The sequence below is a fragment of the Chamaea fasciata genome, unplaced genomic scaffold (assembly GCF_029207755.1).
Source record: "Chamaea fasciata isolate MVZ Bird 193981 ecotype frontalis unplaced genomic scaffold, bChaFas1.0.hap1 SCAF_1, whole genome shotgun sequence".
Taxonomy (NCBI): domain Eukaryota; kingdom Metazoa; phylum Chordata; class Aves; order Passeriformes; family Sylviidae; genus Chamaea; species Chamaea fasciata.
The window spans coordinates 111,742,335-111,766,031 of NW_027094086.1; the positions used below are offsets into that span (position 1 = coordinate 111,742,335).

The 23,697-nt window shown below is 41.0% G+C and overlaps 1 protein-coding gene across 1 annotated transcript in view; it reads right to left on the reverse strand.

Moving 5' to 3' along the window:
* The window catches only part of CMTM8 (CKLF like MARVEL transmembrane domain containing 8), a 35,315-nt gene extending 11,827 nt beyond the window's left edge, over positions 1 to 23,488 (reverse strand). The window contains exon 1 of the mRNA XM_066193963.1: positions 23,209 to 23,488. Within this exon, the coding sequence (XP_066050060.1) occupies positions 23,209 to 23,376 (168 nt within the window). The 5' untranslated portion in view covers positions 23,377 to 23,488. The remainder of the gene's footprint in view (positions 1 to 23,208) is intronic.
* Positions 23,489 to 23,697: the final 209 nt, after the last annotated feature.

Below are 23,697 nucleotides of genomic sequence, written 5' to 3' on the forward strand. Positions count from 1 at the left end.
GCAGAAATGACAGGACAAAAAAAACCCCAGGGGCTTATCTATTAAAAAAATTTTTTTAAAAAATTGGCATGTTTGCCTGAAGCTTTTTCTATCCTTTATCCAAGAGATGTTTCCTGTGACTATAAGCACCGCAGGATTTATATGGAGTTGCTGCTGGCACAGATGAAAAGGATGGCAGATGGATATGAGAAGAGCTGTGCATTTGCAGCACAAATTGCCTCCTGTATGCAAAACCACCTAAACATGGACAGCATCCAGCAAGGAGGATGCAAGACATCTTGCCTCTTCTTCCTAGCAAAGGAGATTTATGACTAGAAGACAGAGAGACCGTTCTAAATTATTGCACATCATTATTTCATTACTGAATAACAAGTTAGGAGCTACCTTAGCAGCAGCACAAGCAGCCTGTGAATGTCTCAACCACCATCCTTTTCTCCCTTGGCTACATATCAAGATGGTGGTGCTGGTGTGGTTTTTAAGGAGAGAAAAAAAAAAAAGAGTGAGAAAAAGAGAATTTCCCCTTTACTGTTCCTGTAAAACATTTCCAGGACAGTCAGTCATAGGAACAGGCAGATTTAATTGTTATTATTTCCAGCTGTTTTTATTTTACAGCTTTATTGATTTATTTGCAGATTATTTGCACATACAGAATTACTTTTTGTTTTGGTTTGGGGTTTTTTAGGTTATTTTTAATGTTTTGAATGGGTTTTTTATGTTTTTCCAGTTCAGGCTAAATGGAGTAAATTTTTGCACTGCACTTAAAAAGTGCCTTTAAATCAGAATTTTTGTCCTATCATACCTCATCCACGAAGTGACACACAACAATTCCGCCGTCTGCCACTAGAGCGAGCACAATCATTGCTTTTTCCTTTAGGAAAGCGGCACTTTGCCCAGCAGTACCATCAGGGCAATTTCCAGACAATGCAACCCCTGCAAATCGAAAAGGACCACTCAAAATAAGTAAGACACACACACATATATATATGTATATGTATATATATGTATATATATATTTATATACACACACATATATATGTTTGTGTGTGTGTACAAAAAAAAAGTCTTTCACAAGGATAATTTCGAGTGTCTTCCCAAAGAAACTTCAACAGGTTCACTTCCATACCAGGTATAAAAGCAACATCAACTGTAGGTTTATCCACTAACTGTCAAAACAAGAACACATGATGTGTTTTACTTTAAAAAAAAAGTATAAGAAAAAATAAGGTGAAGGCCTACAATTACTGGATAAATCAAACATCAATCTGGACTAAAATACAAAATATAAAAATCTTATTTCTGCTGCAGTCAGAGAAAAGGTGATGAGCATGTTTTTAAGTGGAAAGATTCAAACTTAAAATATTTCTTTTAACACTGAGTAAAGAGGCAAAGATGAGGAAATCAAAAAATGTTTTTCAGCTACAATTTTTAGAGATATAAGAGCCTCACTAAAGTGTCTTCGTGATGTACTCTGCCATGTGATTTACTCTACAATAATCTAATCAATACACTGCCTTACCCTACTGCTTTTCTTTCTCAGTCCCAAACATTTCTTTTTTAAACACCAAACATTACAGCGAGCAGACAGCAGCCACGCACTCCTGTCCTGTTCTCATTAGATTTTTCAGGGCTTTGCCTTGCTAGAAAAAAAAATTTAAAATCCACAGTGTTCACAGAAGCATGCCAGTGGTCATACTGGACATACCAATTTTAGAATTTGCATACTACAACCCTTAGCATCAAACTTCAGCAGCAGCTACAGGTTTCGTGTCTCTCCTAGCTTTGAAAACACTTCTGCCTAACAAAAGTCCAAAATTCAACCTCTTCTACTTTCCCAGAATTTCTAAAAATCATCTGAATACCTGTTTAATTACTTTCAAGCGACCAGTTTCAGTGTTGAATCTTCCCACTGGTCTTCAAAACGTCTGTCACGCTCTTGGTGGCAGCAGCAGCACACACCCCTCACCACAGGTTAAACGGGCTTGAAATAGTGGCAGTACTATCACTTCAAAGAACCACTCCCCCCAGAGTTGTTGTTTAGCATAGATTTCCTAAGAAAGAAAGCTGCTGAAAGCAGCACGTGCCAAAGCATTTTCCAGAAATATGTCGTCATCGAAGACTGAAGTCTCTTACCCCAGAGTTTAGCCCAAACACTATGACATGTCAGAAAACCTCCTGACCCGGGAGTGAAATGGGTGAAAGCCTTCTGGCAGACACTTCATTCAATAGGGAACACACCTATTCCGGAACGAGACTTGAAGACCTCTGCTGCCTTTCTCACAGCTCCACAAAGCAGGGAAATCCTCCCACACCTACCCCAAACCCCCCCAGAAAGAGTCCGGGAGCACCTCTGCCTAAAAAACTGGGGACCAGACCTCCTCATGAGTGAGCCAGTAAAGAAAGTCCAGTCCTGGTGTTCAGATCGTGACGCTCATTATCCAGACCAGCCATGCAGTGAGGATGCACTGAACCGGCCACGGCATGTGTAAATAAGGGTATCAGCTTGCACTTCCAAAAGGAGTCACACTGGGAGGCAGAGCCAGCACTCAGAGGTGCCCAAGGAACTATAAAGTCTCATTGGGAAGAGCAGAGAGAGGGAGGCGTGCAACTGAGAAACTTTTTTTTCTGATCAGAATGGGCACTGCCCAGGCATAGAGACAAGAGCATGTGGGCAAAATGCAGCAGCACACCCAATTTCCCGTCACCTTGGTAATCTACCACCTACTAAAAAGGTGTAAACCACAAAGGTACTCCTTCTCTACTGCAGTCCACACATGAGGAGTCTTCTGTGATACGGTGCTCCAGCTCACTGCATCTGGCATCCCAGAAAAATAACTCAGGGGTGGGAGTCAGTAAGGAAATCGTGCTGCCCATGCCAGCAGCATATTACAGGTTGCTTCACCTGAAAAATATTCGTGGAATGTGTGAGACCAGAGCTAACACCAGTAACACATTAAATTTAAGGAGGTAACTTATATTAAAACAACAAGAGATGTTTTCTGGAAAACACAGACATACCACATCAAAATTATGAAAACACTACAACAGATTTCTTACAGTTGCTCAGGAAGTTCTGTTAATAACTAGAGGCAGAATAGTGGATATTCAGAAGGTAAACAAGAAATAAGAGTTTGTTCAGGTAGTAAATTTTGTTTATGTCATCAAAAATGTTACAATGGAAGATTAGAAACTCTAAGGAAAAAAAAATAAAAGTAATAAAAACCTCTACCAAAGAGAAAATACCAGAGTGCTTTATAAATCAATGGTGTATCCACACACTGAGTATGTTCCGCTCATTCCTCCCTTCCACTTACAAAATGATTCAGTTGGATTATTCAAGGCACAGAGAACAGCTCCTACAAGAAAAGAAACTTAAAGCTGGAAAAAAAGACAGATCCAATTTTCTGCTGAAGACTGAAGGAGGACATGACAGAAGTCTGCAGAATGTCAGGTGGGATAAAGATGGGAGCGAGGAGTAGATTAGGACTTGTGACACAAGAAGCATCCTGCTAAATTATCACACAAAAAGATGAAAAGGAAACGTAATGAAAAGGTCTTTAAAAACAAAACAAAATCAAAAAGAAGAAAAAGCCCCACAGCACATGACCAAATCACAAAATGCCATAGGAAACATCACACACACTCCAGGTCAGCCCTGTCTGTGTATATTATATACATATAAGACAGTCAGGATAGTCAGCAATCTTCAGCACTGGAAATTCCTAAATGTGCAGTTTGCTAGATGTTAGAAAACCAGAACAGAAAAGAAAAGCTTGCAATACATGCTCCATCTTACACTCCTCTCTAAGTTTTCAGTATCAGTGACTATGAGAGACTGAGCTAAACAGACCACTGACCACATCCATTACTTCTGGTTTTAACTTGCCTTCCTTTCCTGCAAAAAAAACAAGGACTGGAAGATACAAAAGTGTTAATATAATAGGATGAGATGATTACATGCCACATCAAGACATCATTTGTTTCTAAAGTAGAATTACAAGAAATAATCTCAAGCAACTGTGAAGAATCTGGCTTGAATTATATCATCATGAAATTTATCTTCTCAGTAGAGTGGAGGTTGATCATTAACAGGCCACTAAAATGTGTACAAAGCATAAAGATTGGTCCTTGTCCCAGGGCACTTTCCACATTAAATGCTCTGGAGTTTGAGGGCTGCATTCAGGAGCACAGAACTGCTTATCCATGCCTGTAAATTCTAACTCAGTCTTGTGTTTTGCCTGGGGATCTGTACACACAGAGTCATTTATATAGGTTACTGTACACCGTGCATACACTAACTATGTATCAACGGTGCTACCCATCATTTCATGTACAAAGAGGCAGCAGAAGGCAGCTTTGTCTGTGCCCATCACATTCTACAGTGTGAAAGAAGTACCTTGATGCAAAATACGATGAGATGGGCAGTCAGGAGAAAGACCTGCAAGCTCAGAGCTGCTGCAGCTGACGGGGACCACACTGGTTATTGCTATCAGTGGCTTCATCAGGGCCACAGTGTAATGTCAAAATAAAGAGGGGTGGGTAGTACAAAATGCTACCGGAGACAAGCAGCCTGGCCTAACCGGCATTTACTCACCTCTCTGGAAGGGCACCCGGTGACACAGTGCAAGGCAGTGACCTCCAGAGTGCTCAATCTCTAAAGGTCGACAAGAGCATCTAAACACCAAGGAGAGGAGACAGCCCGGCCTCTTATCTAACAGTCCCGAGGGTCGCTACTTGAAAGGAGTGCTGCTGCCACTCCCTTTTCCTTCCACTTCAATGAGGCCTGGCCGAGGCAGGGGTTTCTCCCACCACCTAGAATTTCCTAAAGAGAAACACCACGATATTGTGCAGAAATGCTTTCTCATTCCAAATTCACTGCCTCCTCCCAGCCCTGTCAGGAAACTGTGAAGTGGTACTGCTACAGCAAACACTGCAGCATCATGGAGCTGGGAATTACTCACTGGAATTGCTGCTACATTTTGCCCTTCAGCAGCAGAGAAAGGAGAATGTAAAGTAATAGCACATTAGAATCAAATACAAAATAATGTGCCTTTCCAGTTACTTTCTGAGCAAATTTTCATTTAACCATGCCTTCAAGTATGAATATTAAAGCAGACAATTACAAAGCAAAACAGTCACATAGACACACACAAGGCACAGGATATGTATTTCTTTGTTTCCTATTGGCTGCTTTTGTGCAGCCTCTAGAGGTGATGGCTTTTTTGAGGAAAAACTTGAATATTCAGTACAAACTCCTTCAGATTTAAAAGTAGTGATTAAATTCCACATTCCAATAATTTTTCCTTTTCAAAAGCCTGCTTATAAATCAAGATTGGTGAAACTACAAGGCTGAATGATTTTTTTATTTAACATTCAAATATTAATATATTTTTGAGTTCTGAGTAGAAGGGGTAACTGATTTCTTGGAGAATTAACACTGAAATTAGTCCTCTAAACAGTCCTGTCCCCATACAAGCAGTAGAGAAGTAAAAATAAATCCTACATGACCCACATGAGATGCAGGGGCAATTTACTGAGTTGATTTGTGAGGAGACCTATCATCACACTCATCCAATGCCACATGATTTAACTGATCTAAATTTTAGATCTTCAGACTATAAAATGATGTGTAGATTTGAGAGCTCACATTAGTCAGGAACATCAGCTACTTGGTGGAAGGACTTAAAAGAGCTTGCAGTGCTTCTTTGAGGCAATTTAAAGAGAAAAAAAAAAGGAAAAAAAAAAAAGAAAACCACATTGGTAGACTCCATGAATTCTTGTTTTGAGACATGAAGCTGAGATTTGGACAAAGGAAGAAGTTTCCTCACACTCAACAAGAATGTCAGATGATGATGAATTTCACATCTTTTCTCAAGACAGAAAGGACTTCCAGAGTGCAGCTGCAGTTGAACTCTGGGACAGGGTTGCCCCCTTCCAGCTCAGGAGCTTGGGTGGGGCAGACAAAAAGCTTAACATATTCCTTTTCCTTTACAAAAATGCAGTGACTGGTTCACAAACGCATGAGAGTTTTCCTGAGAAGGACCACGGGCTTTCAAGCCAAGTAGCAGAGGCGTGTTTCGGGAGGTGAAGTCCACAGCATAGCCCTTCAGTTCTGAATACTACTACTCCTTTATAAAGCACTTACACAAATTAAATGTGCAGGATTAACCTGCTATGTTCACTGAATACAATGTTTATGCCTTGCTTTTGGGAAGTGCATTGTGAGGAAATGATTGTCCTTGTACAGAAAAACTTAAAAAGAAAATGCAGTAATCCCTAACTGCAATCTCATTTTACTTTTTACTATTTAAACTGGAAAAGGGCAGAAGCAGATTCTGAGTTCAAAAGAGATACAGGGCCATTTGTGTCTGTCTGAACGTGTCCTCCCCAATGTGCCGATTTACTATTCTTTTTTATTACTACAACTACTACTGTTTCTTAATGGAGCATGACTGCAGGAAGGATTTGTTTTTCTGATCTAATAAAATCACATACATGAAAAGTCTTCCACAACCTTGATACTGCCTGTTCTATGGACATACAAACTCTTCCTTTGAAAGAAGTTTTGCAGCACTCTATCTTCCTTCCCCCCATCTTCCCTGAAGGGATATGGTTCCTGAGGGTAGAAAAATACCAGCTTCTCAATAAATGGCAATGATTTTGTAAGTTACTGTTAATATTTGGTGCATGTGTGCATGTGAAATACACACTCGCAAAAAAAAAAAAAGTCATTTTGCCATCGTTTGTACATTAATAAGGTGAACTATTTTTAAAAGAGAATTCCTAACAATGGTTACTTATGAATTATGACTGATTATTTATGTAGTTCACTTTGTTTAAATGGTGTCTACGTTCTTCAAGAGAACAATGCTGTATACAGCTGCTTTATTAATAATGTCACTGGCTCTTTGTTGCTATTTTTACATTTCCATCTTCCTGTTAGGCCATGTAAATAGAGATGCCTATAATTAGTGGGCATGCAGCATTGTTTCACAAGTCTTAACTGCTACATTAAAATAGGAAGCTTATTACTTCTTTGGGAATAACATTTATTTTGCCCTATAGTTAAGATACAAAGTCATAAAGCCAGATATGATGCAATGAAAAATTCAAAGGGAGTATCTGCAATGAAAATATTTTGCTGCATTCTTCATCCATTTAAACAGGAGAAAACCCTTAACTGCTCATTCAAAAAACCTTTAGATTAAAAGTACATTTTAATTTCCACAGCTGAAACCCACATAAAATTGATTTTGTACAATAAAGAATTATTTCTTGCTGTGAGACAGAATCTTCTAGTCATCAAAAGTTGAAACAACTCCCCTTGCCTAACAAACAGAGGACAAAATAAGGTGATAAAGAGATAAGAAGTCTGCATTCAGATCTGTTATTGCCTGCCTATTTTAGAAGCTTATTGTATCTCTTGACTACTTCTATATTGAGTCCCAGGTATAACACTCCAACCCTAGCACTGTGATTCACGTTTTCAGGTAAAGATTAAGGATTTAACAGACTGATCCACATGTTTTAGAAGCACCTCAATGAAAAATCCTTTTCCTTCTCTGGCAAAATTGCTTGATTTCCTGAGTACACTTTGCAATAACAACACAGGAGAACTGCATGCCTATAAATATTTAACAGTTGCATATGCTGCTCTGGAGGCAATTGTGTTCAAAGACTTCACTGTCAGAAAGGACCATTTTGGCCATGTTGCAAATGGCATAAAGATTTCAACTTACAACATGCTTTTTGGAAAGAGATGACACCTTGGCATAGACGTTGCAATGATAAAACTCCTCTTGTCTCTAAAAAAAGCTGCCATAATGTCTACTGCTTTCATTGGTGAAAAACCCCAGCCCCAATTCTCATCCGAATTTTTCTTAAGTCAGTTTCAAGTCATGTCCTTCTCCAAAATGTCCATCTGTCACCAATATATCAAAGATAACTTTGAACTAAGAGCCATATTCAAAATTGTTGACAAGACAACTGAACAAGAGATAATCACAAATACTAGCATTGCTTCTGGCAACAAGCTACATTGGGTTTTTTAATTCTGCTTTGTCTTCCTCTTTATTCTTTTTGTGGTAGTAGTAGAAAGAGTTGACTTTGAAGGAAGCAAGAACAAATTCAGAATTAATCAGCAGAGGCCTATTTAAGGCTTGATACCACTCTTCCACACTTAATGTTTTGCAAGAGATGTTCAGGGTACTAAAGTAACTTTAGGATGAAGAGTTATATGCAAGTGAAAATATTAATGCCAAATGAAAAAAAAAAAAAAAAAATTGGCCAAACAAGTAAAACAACTCTACACATCAGTAATGGTTTTAGAGAACTCTCAAGCTCCATAACTTTATTTTCAAGGTTCTGAAGAAAAAAGTCCACAAGCCTGAAGGACTTCCCACAGCCTGTATGCCCTCCATAATAAATACTCAAGCAGTGCATGCAGCATAAAAGAACAAAGTAAAAAAGTCTGTGGGATACCTGACACTCGAAATTCAAACTACCAAAGTCATAAATTAAGTATACATGCCTGTTTGTGGGGCAGGGTATAATGTTCTCCAACTGCTTCAATGGGCCTTATGTAAACAAAGAACAGAACGACTGGTGACAAATGTCAGCTTTCTAGTGCAAGAAAAAAGTCTCCAATCAAGGGGAAAAAAAAGCCCTCAATCCATTGGCTTAGCCAGATTTAAATATGTGAGCAGAAATGATTTAACATCCCTCAGATGTTTACTCTACTTTTGTGCCAGAGGTTAATGCCCTGCAAGGGTGACTGCAGACAAAGCTGCTCCTCAATTACTGCACTCTAATGCTCAGTGTATTTGAGGTAAACAAATCACTGGTTTGTGGTATCACCATAGGCTAGAATGTGAACTGCCTTGAACGGCAAGGCATGGAGACCTTGTCAGCTGTCTGCATTTATGAGCTATCAGCCTGAAACCAGAACTTCTGTATTTGCCGCCCATAATGCACATCACAGAAATGCCAAGAGCTGCTGCTCTCACTGCATTCACTCATGGTTCACTGTCCCCACAATATAGCTAATATATTTTGGGTTTTCAGGAATTTTTTAATCCATTTCTCCACTAAATCTGATTTCCCAATACAGCTCACAGATGTCAAAATGGGTGCAGACTACAGGGATTGCTATGGATTAGTGAATCTCGCATGTCTGAAAGTGTTTAGAGCAATTACACCTCTTGGTGAAAAGGTATTTCCCACACATTCTCCTTCTAGCTCCTCTGTCAGCAGGGCAGTTTCCTCTGGGAGACATGCATGTTGTTAGACTGAAAGCTGCTACAACCCCCAAACGTATCTAGCAAAGTGTGCCCACAGTCCTAGCCCAGGCTAAAACTTTGTTCTAAATTTCAGGGAAATCTCAGCACGGCATCAAACCACTGGACTGAGATAGCGCTGCTTGCTCTGCATCTCATCCAACCTCCACCCATCCCCTGCACTCCCGAAGCCGAGTGAGCAGACCAGGACACCAGCTCTGTCTCAGGGCACAGTTTCATGCGCAGACTAAGCTGTGAGAAGGGAGGACAAGGCTCCCACAGCATCGACCACTGACTGATGAGAAGGGCAGATAAATGGAGGGCAGTCACCTTGTCAGACTCTACCAATAGTTTATGAGTCAACCACCTCTGCTGTGCTCAGTTCATGGCTTGAGCTGAGGGGAACTGTGACTGGGTCAGCTGCTGGGTCGGTGCAGGCAGTTGAAAGTACCACTATCCAAAAATGCAGCCACTGGCTTTGTCGAAGGCTGTCTGCATCTGAGCTGTGATTTATGAGCAGCAAGTGATGCAGCACACACCACCAAGGTTATGAGGAGGAGAGCTCTTGGTAAGGTAGCAACAGCAAGTTGCTGAGGGGTTACAGGCGGAGTGAGGGTATGCTCTGCACTTGCTTAGGGGGAAAAGCATACTAAATACCTTTGACTGCACACAAGCTTTTTGAATAAAAAGCTTCCATATCACTCTGCAAGCTTACAGCTTTCCCTTCCCACCTAAATGGTTCTTCTGAAAAACCCAAGCCTTTTCCTGTAGTGCTGTTTATATTATAGCATCCCAATATACACAATCAACTAAATTATATTTATTTAGCTAACTTCCACACCTTTTCCCTTTTCTATTTCCTCAGATTTGGATCAGGGCTTTCTTCTGCTCAGTATTTTCTTCCCTAGAATGACAATAGTGCAGATATAATAAAGAGGTTACCAGCCTTCTGTTCAAGTGCTCTTTGTTGAGTATTTCAGCTATTTACTGCCCCCTCAGAAGTTCCTGTTTTCCCACTGAGGGGGGAAGGGAAAGCCTGTATAATGACACGGCAGCTTTTTGTACAAAAAGTCTGTGTGCAGTCAGAGATACTTAGCACATTTTTCCCTTTTTGATATCAAATCAAAAAGGGAAAAATCTTAAAATAATTTTTAAAAATTATACATATATATAAAGTAGTACTAAAAAATTAGTACTTTGCAGATACCTCTTTCTGCAAGCTATAAATTATTGCTATATCAAAATGCCCACATTCACACACACTGAAAACTCAGCCCACTATGATGAAATGCGGACAAACACAGAGGCATGTAGTGTAATCTCCTACTGCCAAAAATATTACAGGTCTTAGCACATAAACCCAAGAAACCAAAAAGGAATTAGGGCACTGAAAGACATCACAAGCTGGGAGCTTTGCTAGTTCACACAAACGGAAAAGGAAGAACACAGCACGCAAAACAATTTGTCTTTGATACAGGAAAAGGCATATATCATTTGATAATCCAGTGATAAGGCAGGACAGCTATGGGACAAACCCATTTGTTGTATTGAATAAACACACTTAGATTGATACTTGTGATGCTGAGCTGTTTTGGTACATAGGATTTAATAAAATCATGATGTGGATGTAAGAAAATGATCAGTGTTTCATTACAAAATAAGGTATCTCCTGGTACTGTGGGATACATGACTATAGAGAGCTTTGAAGAAATACATAAATTAGACAATTGGGTTATAAAAGAGCGTGACCAAGCAATGGATCTCAGCAGCTTCCCCTTTCATCATCTATCAGCTAGATGTTCAAGCCAAAGAAACTGTGCACAAGATGCAGGTAGCATGACAGGGAATTTTTGGGGCAATCTTGGTACCAAGTGGGTTAACTGAACCCTTTATTTTCCAAAGTCATTTTTAGCACAACAGGCCAACACAAAATTAGTAAAAGCTGTAAATTAGGCTCTGCCTAATCTGAACCAAATTTGACTGAGAGTGCTCCATGCAGGGGTATTGGAGAGGAAAGGTCTTAAGAGAGGTGAACTCTCTTATCAGACTAATCCGTGGCCCTGGCAGAAGAAACCAGTGGGAAAAGTTTCTGGGCATACCCTTTCCTTCAGCACAGAACGGAAGCAACACCAGAGTCGCCCTTCAGCAAAGGCTAACAAGTGGAGAGGAAACGACTGTCGGAAAGGAGCCACTGGTCCTTAGGAGCCTGACAAACAATGTCAGCCCTGATTAGAGCACACAGACTTCATGGCAGGTTGGCTTCCATGCTCTTTTCACTCTGTGTCCAGATATGTCGGGATGACTGAAGTCAATGGGAAATTCACAACGGGTTCTAATAGCATCAAGAACTGATTCATTGTAACCTTGTGTTCATAACAATATTGTTTGTGTACATTAGATCTTAATCTAATTTTGTTCCCACCAACTCATCCGGACTTTATTTGCACCAATCCTCAGGGTCATCTTCTTCCTTGTGTACATTGTCCATGTAATCTGTAATCTACAGAAACAGCAACCAACACAAGTCAAAATTGAATGTTCTTTTAAAATTCACTTCTCCACCCTTTTTTTAACTGAGATCTAAATTGAACAGACATTTTGAAATGAAGCTCAGTTTTTAGAGTGAAAATTACTTCAGGCATAGTATAGGGTGGGTTAGGGTTTTTTGGGGGAATTTTTTGTTTGGTTTGTGGTTTTTCTTTTTTTACCCCTAAGACTAGAATTCCACTGTACAGCTTAATAAGAAAGCAAAAATTAGATGTAACCAAGCTTAGAGAATTCCTTCTCATTTATCACTGTGTATTCAGTTTAATTTTAACTTGAGCTGGTGAAACACTTTACAAGAGACCCCATCTCACCTTTAACACATTATCTTGACTTGCTTACTTTAGGCAAACATTCGCTAGATAGTTGTCTGTTACTGCATAAAGAGAATGTCAAGTTCTTTGTACAAGTGTCTGGTCACGTTTCACGATTTCCAAAGTCCAGGAAGAAATACGCAGTTTGAAAAAACTGCTTGGAAACCTCATTCTCCTGGCTAAGATTCCTACCATTTTTGCTGAGAAGTTAAACAGAAAACCCTTTCAATATACCAAATGGAACAATGAAATTGTACCTCGTAACATATAAGCTGTTTATCACTGTTTCACTCGTGGCAAGTTTCATCATTAATTTACAGTTCCACAGGCCTGCAACGTATATAGAAGATTAGTTTTATACATCTTTACACGGATGCTCATATTTCAAACAAAAAAAACACCACAAGAGCAGCCATCTCTTCAAGTAGGTCATCACTTTCCTCTTGCACACTGCCTTTTAAAGTTAAGTCCCAGAAGTATAAGAATGTACTCACAAGAGTAAAATACAGATTGTGGTTTTCCAAAACTAACGATAACTGTCTTTCTGTCAAGTATAATTTTATTTGGCATCCAAACTCATTCCCATACATTAGGAGAAATAAAAAGAACACTAATTAATGTATTGATTTGTACTGTGCTATATCTTAGTAACAGCATGGGGAAGGGGAAATATTTTCAGCTTGGAGGTCAACTGGCAATCCACAACAACTGTTGTGACTATATTGCACAGTCCAACGAACATGGCTTATGCACACAGAGGCTTTGAAACATCAGTCAACAATTCCAACAGAGATCTTGCTTTTCCATGCATCCTGAATCTCTTATATTGAAGAGCTTATCAGCCTTTTTCATCTTTCACTGAGATCACCACAAGATTGTGGTTGGTCTCAAAAAATCCAGCTCTGTTCAGCCTGTTTTATGCCTTTTGTTTTAAAAAAGTTGCACTCTGGATGAATCCAAGAACTAAACATGTCACAATATCCACCAACAACCTCTCAAATCACTGTATCACTATCAGTATTTCTAATTATGTTCTAAAATACTGTAGTATTTTTCACAGTTTTGTCCACCCACAGCTTTATGAAACCATTAAATATGGGTGTCTCATACTGAGCAGAGCCTGTTCTTTCAGTCGCCCAGCACCTCCTCTCTTAAAAAAACATTTTGCCAAATTCTTGTAGGAGCTGCATTTTCTATGTTGATTTCCTCTGTCAAACTTGAAGAAGAGCAGATGAAAATCATGCAAAGCAGACCTTTGGCAAGTTGCCCTGAGCTGCTGGGCAAGAGGGCTTGAAGAAATGAGGCAGGAGACAACAAAAACCAAACCCACCACAGAAGACAGATGGAAGATTAGGTCTTGGGGCAGAGGCAGGAAGGGTGGACGAAAGTGAGAGACAAACATGTTGAAATACTTGCAGCTAAGTATGCAACACTTCCAGAAACAAGTTCTTCACGCATCTTAATTCTATTCTTGGTTAAGTGTACAGTATGGTATAGTCTATAATTTTCTGACCACATATTTTCCCCTTCTCCACACTACCACCTGCATGCAGCAACAGAAGGGAAAGGCTCCTTCAGAACTAGTGCCTTCCCCTATTTTGCTTTCTGCCTGCTTACTTGCATGGCCTGCAGAACTGCAACTCAGAGCTTTACATCTGCTTGGGCTCTTGGAAAACACTGTGTGTGTTATCTGTATTGTCCACAAGTCGATCAATAAACTATTAAACACATCTCTGTGAGATAGAGTAGCATGCTACCCAATTTTAGACAGTGCACTAAAATTAGGCTCAAAAGCCAATTCTTGCCAAATTTCTGGAAATCTCTTTTCCCACAGCATTTATTATGGCACTGCATTTTGCATCTCTAGAACACAGAGCTCCTAATGACTTTCAGGCACATCTGACAGTAATTTTATTTCTGCAACTCAAACCCAAAGCTGGGGATTCAGAAAGCAAGGAGTAGAGTGAACACAATGAAATGTAGGGCTTACTTGCCTTGTCTAGCATCCCATAGGAACATTATGGTGCATGAAGAAGATAAAAATCAAATTTTCCAAGGAAGCAATTAGCCAAGAGACCATCCTCTCCCTTTGAATAATCCCTTTCCTTACTCACAACATGACTTCCTCCAGTGCTGTGTGCACAATATCCCAGTCACGCCTAGAAAAGCTCTTCTGTGCAATGACCATGACTGAAGTTTCTTGATAAAAAAAACATGATCAAGCAGGTTTTGACTGGATTCCAGTACCTGCACACAATTCAATATGAAGCCAATGCTGCCAGGGTAAAACTAATTTTGATGCTTCTTAATTTCCAAGACCTTAATAATATAATAACATTTTTAATTGCTTAATAAGTGCCTATACACATGCAAGCTCTTTGAAACAGTGCATGGGGCTTCTGATAGCAAGGTACATCACAGTTTACAAATTAAACTACAACCAAATCAGCACAAATGTTGTCATTTTTCGGTCTTTTTTCCCCCACTAACGACTGAATTATAGCACCACTCTCCCCAGCATGTATCATAGTTGTGTCCTCAGTCTATAAAGGACAATTGTGCATTTGTTTATGCTTTCCAACCCACAGCAGTAGTAACAGGCATCCACCACAGACTCACCTTCTCCTCACCTGATCCTTGTCAGTCTGCCCTACAGTGGCTGACTCTGGCTGGGCACAACCAAAGCTGATGCTATCAGCTGAAGTGTCATTTTAAAGACACATTGCAGAGGTTATCCTTTACCTAGAGACTTTTTTTTTTTAACTTCTTCCGCTGTCCCCCAGTGCTGATTTCCTGCCTGCAACACTCTTTCTCCTTCTTTAAGTTTCACCTACCGCTCCTCACACTTGTCTCAAAACTGTGCCGCACCATTCAGCTATTACCTGCAATAGGAGCTGAAGCCTTTGGAATACCATTATTGTTGAATGTAGAGAACATATGCTAAAATATGTATTAAAGGGACAGACAGGAAAAAAAAAAAACAAAAAAAGAAAAGAAAAAAAACCCCGAAGCCTGTTAGCAGCTGCACAACTTTCAAGCTAAATATATGGATCTTTGCAAAAACAGCGTCACCTTGAATATATTTAAATTCAGGCCTGGACACAGCAGCCACATTTAAAGCTGATGATACAAACCGTTCTTATTTTTGGGTATGAAGCAGAGGTTCTTGACAGATTTCCTTTCAACTTGTGCACATTAGGCTACCAGTTAAACACAAGAAGCGATTACCAGAGTACGACCAAAGAGGCTGCTTTTCCTTCGTGGCCTCTTTCCAGGGTCCTACTTGGGTTGTTTTCAATTTATTTAGCCTTCATAACTAGATTATGATATATCCAGAGACTGACACCTGATTGATTATTATCACACCTACTTAGTCTCAGTTCTACAAAATCTGATTTCAGTACATCTTACATCAGACCAGAAACATTGTGGCTGCCCGGAACAAACTGCAGACTGCATACCTCTAACAATACTGTTTTATTGAAACTGTGTTTTTTTTGTTCTGAAGATTTTTCTCTCAGCAAACCTGTGGTTGCATCAGTGTCATCTGCACACCCATGTCTTGCAAAAAGGGTCAGTGTAAACATTCAATATTGTGCTCTAGCTTGGCAAAAATGCAGTCACACCCAGGACTGATCCAAGCCTGTGCACTGAAGAGGTCTGGCAAAGCCTGGATACCATATTAATGTGTCTAGAACCAACAAATCAGCCTCTTTAAGTTCACTAACATAAGCATAAAACCAAACTTTCCTTGGACTAGTCCCAGCTGCCACTGAAAGCAGTGACTGGATTCTTTCTTTACTCAGTCCCTCCTTTACTGGAGTTTTAAGAACCTTATACCTGATCTGGTCCTTTCAGAGGCAGGTGAATTAGTGCCAGCAGCTTCCATGAGGAACTGGCTCAGGCCACAGGAACAGAACTACCTTGCCAAAGGCCTGATGGATGCTAAAAGCTATTTGCTGTTTGACCCTACCAAAAAAAAAAAAAAAAAAAAAAAAAAAAGGCTAGGTCCTCTCTGCAAGGACACACTTTCTGCTGTTTTTCTGAAATTCAAAGGGGAAAAAGTGCGGGAATATCACACAATACAATATGTACTTTATCCAAAATAAAATGAAGCTAAAACATATATATATATATATATATATATATATATATATATACATAAATATATACACACATAACATGTATGTGTGGATATGCATGTATATATATATATATATACACATATATATATATATATATACACACATATATATATATATATATACACACATATATATATATATGCATAATTATCTACATGACCATTATAAACTAAATATATGGCACTGTTATTCCCAGAAGAGAACAGGAAAGAACAGTAGGCTGAATGAGAAGGCAATCAACAAACAAGAAGAGCACATTATCATTCCCTCCACACTTCCCATTCTGAAGGGTTCAGAGTCCCCAAGAGAATTTTTCTGTGGTTTTGAGAATTCAATTTTTAAGAAGAATCTTTGAGGCACCGCTGCTTCAACCCTGCCTGTTGGTGCTATACAGCTGGTTCAGAGCACAGAACAGAGCAGACACATCACTGGGCTCCCCAGGAACACAGGAGTGCTCCCATCCAAAGGGCAGGGAATGAATGTAGAAGCAGCTTTTTGTTAATGGACTCAGAAATCTGGGGGTTATCGATGATTTTGCAAGAATCCAGTGTGACCCACAACTTCTGTGTTCTTTTCCTGCCCACATTCTTACTACACTGCCAACAAAGACACCTCTTCATCATATGCTACACGGGAAGCAGGGTTCTTTAGACAGGCATACAGCACTTCAAGACCTTCTGATCTGTGGTCTTAACAGTGTGTAATAATTCCAAACAGAAAGCAGGAATGACAGTACAGAAAGAGAAAAAAAGAGAATGTAACAAAGTAGAAGGAAAAAAAATTCCCAACTACACAACAACCAACCAACCACAAAGAAAAGAGACACAGACAAGTCTGGGATCTGAATTCATTTTAGGACAAAACGCACCATCAGGTGTCTCCATCATTATCAGGTACCTCCATTAGGTATCTGGCAATAGCACTGTCTTCCCACAGTACGATTACCCAGGGATTTGGGATTTATCCTGTGCACACCTGGAAAAAGGCCATTTTCATGAATGCAGTCAAAGCCTGTTTGCAACTGTATCATCGACCTTTGTCCTCAAACCATGATGGTCACCTCACTATTTACCCTCATGACTCACATCCAGCCACAGCATCATGCTAAAGCTAAGCACCTGGGAAGCTCTGCCTATTCCATTGGGAATAACGGGAGGACTGTACATTTCACTATCATACAGACACAGGCCACGGAAGCTCAAAAAGATTATCTAAAATTAAGTCTGTGCACATAGGAATTTTTGCAGGCACAAAAGAAAAAAAAATAATTCTAGAGTTGGGGAGTGGGGGGGAGTAGGAAGGATTTATGTTATATTCACTATCCACCCAACAACAAAGTAGATGCTTAAGTATGACCTTAAAGCATTCTTGTCATGAAGAGATAATGACATTTTATACATGCTGTACCTTAACTCTGACGTATTGAGAATATTTTGCATTTTTGACCTTTGGTAAAATATCTTCATTCAGTTTAAGAGGCATTTTCACCCTTCTACCACTTGAGCCCTAACACTGTTTCTATCACACTTGGAGAATGTTCAAAAGGTTCTGTTTTCTTGTGTCCCCCAAAGAGTTCTCTCTTCCCAAGGAAACACCCTGATCTTGTCCAGGAAACCAAAGGCCTTACAGGAAGCAGAACTTTAAATAACTACATGATCCTAAAGGAAGATGGAAGTCATACAGATGTGTGTACTCAGTACACTAAGGACAGCTAAGGGTTAGCAGTGAAACAACAGCACCTAGAAAAGGCAGAACTGAAACCTGACTTCAGCAAGACTTTTGTCTGATCAAACCAAAGGATAGAGCTGAGACTTTATATGGTGTGTTTCCTTATTCATGCATAGGAACATGAAGCTGCTGGATGAAGTGACTGACTAGTCACTACAGGGTTTGTTTTTTTTTTTCATTCAGTAATTCAAAGTGAATAATATTAAGATCAGGCTTGTGTACATCTCCTCTAGGCAAAGCACTTGTTCAACATGTCAGGAGGTAGCTCAGTGTTGTCAACTAGTTGTGAGCAGACAGCCTATGACTGGAGTAAAAATCCTATTATAAGAAAAAAGAAAAAATCTCTAGTGTTCCTGAAAGAAGAGAAAGACTTGCTGCTACTCAGGTGAGGAAAGGGGCTCTTTGGAACTCCCTCCATGCTTCTGAGCCATTCTTCTGAGCTATTTCAAGAAATGGGAGGGCAGAAGGAGGGTGGTATATATACATAAAACTTTGAACTGCAGTCAGAGAGGGCATAAGACTAAAAGAAAAAGCTAAATGCAAAGAGAGCTTTAAGTACAACTTTTGTATTTTAGCTTTCTCACAGTAGATCATCCCCCCTGTATTATTTCTATTTTTCTTAACATTTACATGACTCTACTGCTGACTTAATTCAACAATTGAATATCTGTAGATGAGTCTGATGCATCTCTCAGGAAAAAAAGAAAAAGGTGAAAAGTCTATTGAACAAACGCACATTTCCAGTTGTTCTGGTTTTGGCAACCTCAATATCTTAGATCTGACATAACTTTCAATATGTATTCAATATTCTGAGGATCGCCAGTCTACTAGAATAAACAAAGTCAACAATATTTCCTTTATGAATTCAAAGGACTAACATTTGAAGAAGAATAAAGAATCAGTGATCAAAATTATTTTTATTGTCCAGAAACATAAATTTGAACTGCAAATTTATGCGGTGTTAATAAACTAAATAACTTCCTATCAGGCTTTTATTTCAAGTACCTATTTTGTTCTGGGCATTTCAAAGAATAATGTGCATAGAACAGCATAAAGAAATGCAAGTGTAATTACAATTTACACCATCACAAGATCTCACGTACAGCAGCAGAGTAACCACCTTCTAAACCTTTCCAAGCTATGTAAGTATTTGTTTTTGTCAAGGTCAAATAGCCATCACAAGCCTTAAAGTCAGTAGTGCAAGTTTTACAAGAGACTCCATCTAGCAACACACTGGTGCGAAGCAACAATCTGAAGTGATCAATATCATCCTGCTAGAAAGTAAATACTTTTATAACTACATCCATAGCAACCACAAAACTCTCCACTTCCCCAAAGTGATCCATAATGCTTGACTTGAGAAGCTGATTTAAAGCTCTGAGAAGGTATCACTAGCCATCATTTTTCTTGGCCATAAAAGTCCCAGGAAGATAAACGGAGCTTTCCTGGGCCATCATTTTACAGAAAAGAAACACTCAAAAGATATCTCTAGAAATCGCTATACTTGCTCATTTTGAAACTGTAAATCCTCCAGAGGAACTGGTGGTGCTACACTGTAGGAATCAGTATCAATTATTTTATATGATGTATTTTTACTTCAGTGTCAACCCAGGCAATTGACATCTCATTTTCTCATTTAAAGACGTTCTATAACACCACTTACATCTTCTATACTACTTTTCACCAATGGATCTCAGTGAGCATTACAAAGATTAGTACACATATTCCATGAATGGATGAGACATTCTGAGAAGTTAGAGAGATGCAGATAAATTAACCTGCAGTAGTCAATGGCCAACTAAAGCTAGTAAATCCAAGTTTCCAAAATCAGAAGCCCCTGCCCTGTCCAGCAAGCACTACTACTTCTGTATGTAAGTGATTTGGACAGTGTCCCATGCACCGACGTTATGTTTTATGTCAGTTTCCAAAGGTCTCTCAGAAACACAATGGCATTTTCTATTTTGCTCTTTCCACTGAAATAAAGTGATCCCAGTTGTTTCCAAGTGAGTGGCAGGAAACCTTGCACCTGCTCTGGTCATGGAGGCAGACGTTGAAGGCAATGGAAATCTGTCAGCACCAGGTAATTTAGCCTACACTTCAGGCTGAATTTCTGAGTTCATTCATGCTAGATGTGTGCAGTGCTAGACCAAAAGGCATTACAGAGTTAAGCTGAACCAGGTTTGGGTACATAACACTATTACTGATGAATAGGCACAGTCAGCCTCATCCCACATTTACACAGGCTCTAAAGCAGCCACATAAAGGACAGATAATACCTGATCCATCATGAAACCTGTCTTTATAAAGCTAACTCATTTTGAACAAATTTGAAACAGCAGACTGAGTTAATAGCAGACCAGTGCTTTGCAGGACTACAAAGAATCCCTTAGCAGGAACTGTTAAGCTGAATTTACTGTGCCATTAAACCACAGTCTCAGTGCAGATGTAGGCTGGTTACTAGGACACATGGAAATCCACACAGCAGTTAATTCATCTTCACAGCACGCAAATTAGGGAAGTGGGAGCAAAACCTGATCAAGGGCCTTTATTTAGGGGGCTGGAATATTTCACTTATGTGGTAACTTTCTGCTTTTCCATTCTCTCTGGTCAAAGAATAACACAGATTTGCCCTTTGAGGCAAAGAGAAGAGAGCTCAAGTTTCAGAGCCAGGAGACACAGGCTGCACCCCTCTTGCTGCATGCACTTTGCTGACTGACAGCAGCAATAATCCAATATTTATGCAACCCCACAGTGCAAACTCTCAGAGCATTTGGCACCATTGTTTAATGCCCCTAGCTCAGCTTTACCATGGGCATGGGATCTGGCAGACGAGTAGCTGCACTGATAGCAGACGTTACTAAAAACAGTCCTCTTCCCTGTCCATGTCACAGGTGTTCCAGGGAAGGGGCACCAAAAGCAAAGGGATGCTCCTACCGCAGCAGCTGTTCTTTAGACCTCAGTGCTTAGACGGGAGAAGATCCACCAGGCTGCAAGCTCCTGAGACTGAATTACATGCTGGTCTCATTTACAGGTTTGCAAACCCTTAGCAGAAGGATGGTACTATAAACTGGGGGATCTGAGGGTCAGAAATATCCTGGAGGGTCAACTGGTGCAGGCAAGGCACAACAATCAGAACAGGCTGATTTAGGGTACAGAACTCCAATACTGCTGAGTATGCACAGCAAGTTTTGAAACAGAGATCTTGGGATCTCTAGTCATGCTCTGTTAAAGCACATTTTCTCTCAGAAAGAAAAAAAAAAAAAAAAAAAGAACACATCAAACTGGTAGAAAATGTTTAACCAAAATCCAGTGCCAAATATATCTATATATATATACACACATATAAACTCACTATTTGATTTCAGTAACGGGGGTTCTTTCAGCTAATTCCATATAAAGGTCTTCACTAATACATTTTTCTTTAATTTCACAGAAGAACAGCTACCCTAGCTGCTTTAAAATAAGTGGAGTTAAGAACTGGAAGTATTTCCTTAAAGGGACTACCTGTCAGTACTCTACTTCTGTAGGACCTGCCCACAACTTTCAACTTCATATCAGAACTGTACTCTGTTCTCTCAAGTACACCATCACAGAGCAGTAAAAGTTAATCTACATTAGAGACTTCTATTAGCTCCTTGGAGTTGGCCAGGAACTGCTCATCTTCACATTTTACAATTATTCCAGGAGTTAGGAATGGCTGAGAGGAAACAAAATCCCCCTGAAAAGCATCATCACTGTTTAGAAAGATATGCTGCACAACACAAATTGGAAGGCACACTTCCAACAAAGAGTAAGCAAGAGCTTCTCCATGCCCTGTGGCCATGTAGCTCAATGAGAGTGCAGCTGATCCAGTATTCACAGCCAGGATGAATATATGACATTCCAGCAGGGCTCGGGAAAAGCCTTGGGCGCCTCTGTAACGATCTACAGTGGAATCACTCTTCAGATAAAGTACAAGAGAGGTACATAACTCTGTCGTAATTACTAACTGAAAAAGAGTGGAAAAGAAAGCAGCTATTCTTTCAAAAACTTGTTTATTCACAGATCTACCACAGGTTTGACAGTGAAGCATCTCCTGTATTCAACAGCCAAAACAAGCCTACAATCACCTATCTGCAAGATATCGACAGAATTCCCAGGGACACTAGCACACAGAGTACCAGCTAGTAGCAGGCTCTGACTTCACAGCCTCATCACTATCGGCCTGCACAGCAATCTGGCATCTCAGGGTGCATCCTCTCTCCAATGGCACTGTCCCTGCCAGAGGTCCTACATCACACATCAGCCTGAAGCTTTGCCTGGTTATTTCAACTTTGAAGTCCACAAAACCAACAGCCATTCCACTGCTCTGGTGAAGAACAATGTTTTCAAGCCTTGAAAGCAAATGTGGTCTGATAAGTTAATCCTTGAAGCTGTGACACAACAAAAACTTCACACAGGAAACTCGAAAAGTTGGGGCAGCCAGCTCTTAAAAGACTCCTAATTATTAATAGTGAAGATGAGTGGGATTAAACAGATAATTTTTAAGAGGAGATGCTGAGCATTTGTTGCTCAACACACTGAGGGCACACAGGTCTGCAGGGGATATCCCGGCGTTGTGCCGTTCACCACCTACCACTAAGGCAAGTGACGGAATTTAGCACTTCCCGGTCCTCCGTGTGTTCATTTACACCTCATGGACTACCTGCAATATACAAATTCACTACCAAACCCAAAAGGTGTCAGTTCATCTCCAACTCTGCACAGGTGTATCTAAGCACTAAGAGAGTAAGGAAATGCTTCTTATTGACCTAAGGAAAAAAAAGATTGTTTCATTAACTCTCGCATCATGAGTATTTGTGCGCTATGAAGTGCAAAGCATACACAACCAATGTGGTTACAGAAAAGTCTCCAAAACTCAGTGCCAAAACTCGTCTTTCCGCTACGGGACGTGATGGTCCCGCAGGTACTACGGGAGGCTGAAAAGACCGCCTGTGCCCTGCGCTGCTTCTCCGGGTTCCAGGCGGGACGTTTGTGCCCCCGCCGTAGAGCCGCTCTCGCTTCCGTGGGCTCGTCCTTTCCCCGCGCTTCACCTGCGGGCACGGACCCTCGGCCGCCGCCCCGGGCGATGCCCTGAGGGGACACCCCAACCCCTCACCCCAGCGGGGCCGAGTGCCCGGCCGAGGCTCCCCCGCCCCTCCGCGCCCCTCGGCCCGGGCCACTCACAATCTCGGTCACCATGAGGAGCCCGGGCACGGTGCGCAGGAACTCCCTGTCGTAGGCGAGGGTGCTGGAGCTGGCCGACAGGTTGGCGGTGAAGGAGCTGCTGGTGGTGGTGACCGTGTGCGAGCGCGGGCGAGGCGGCTGCTCCTGAGGCGGCGCGGGCGGCTCCATGGCCGGCGCGGCTGTGGCCGGACGGGCGGCGCGGAGGCCCCGCCGCTCGCCGCTTTGTGTGGCCCCGGCGCCGCGGGCAGCCCCCGCCTGGGCGCGGGGGAGGAGGAGGGTGCTCGGCCCCGGCTCCGGGCGGGGAGGCGGATCCGGAGCGGGGCCTCCCGCCCCGCAGACCGCCCAGCCCTCCCGCCGCTGCCCCCGGGCGGGACCCGGCGCTGCCGGTGCGCGGCGTCCCCGGCGCTAGGGAACGAGGGTCAATGCGGGTCCCCTCTCAAAACCATCTCCTGACCTCCCGGACTTAGATGCGCTCGGGATCCCGTCTAC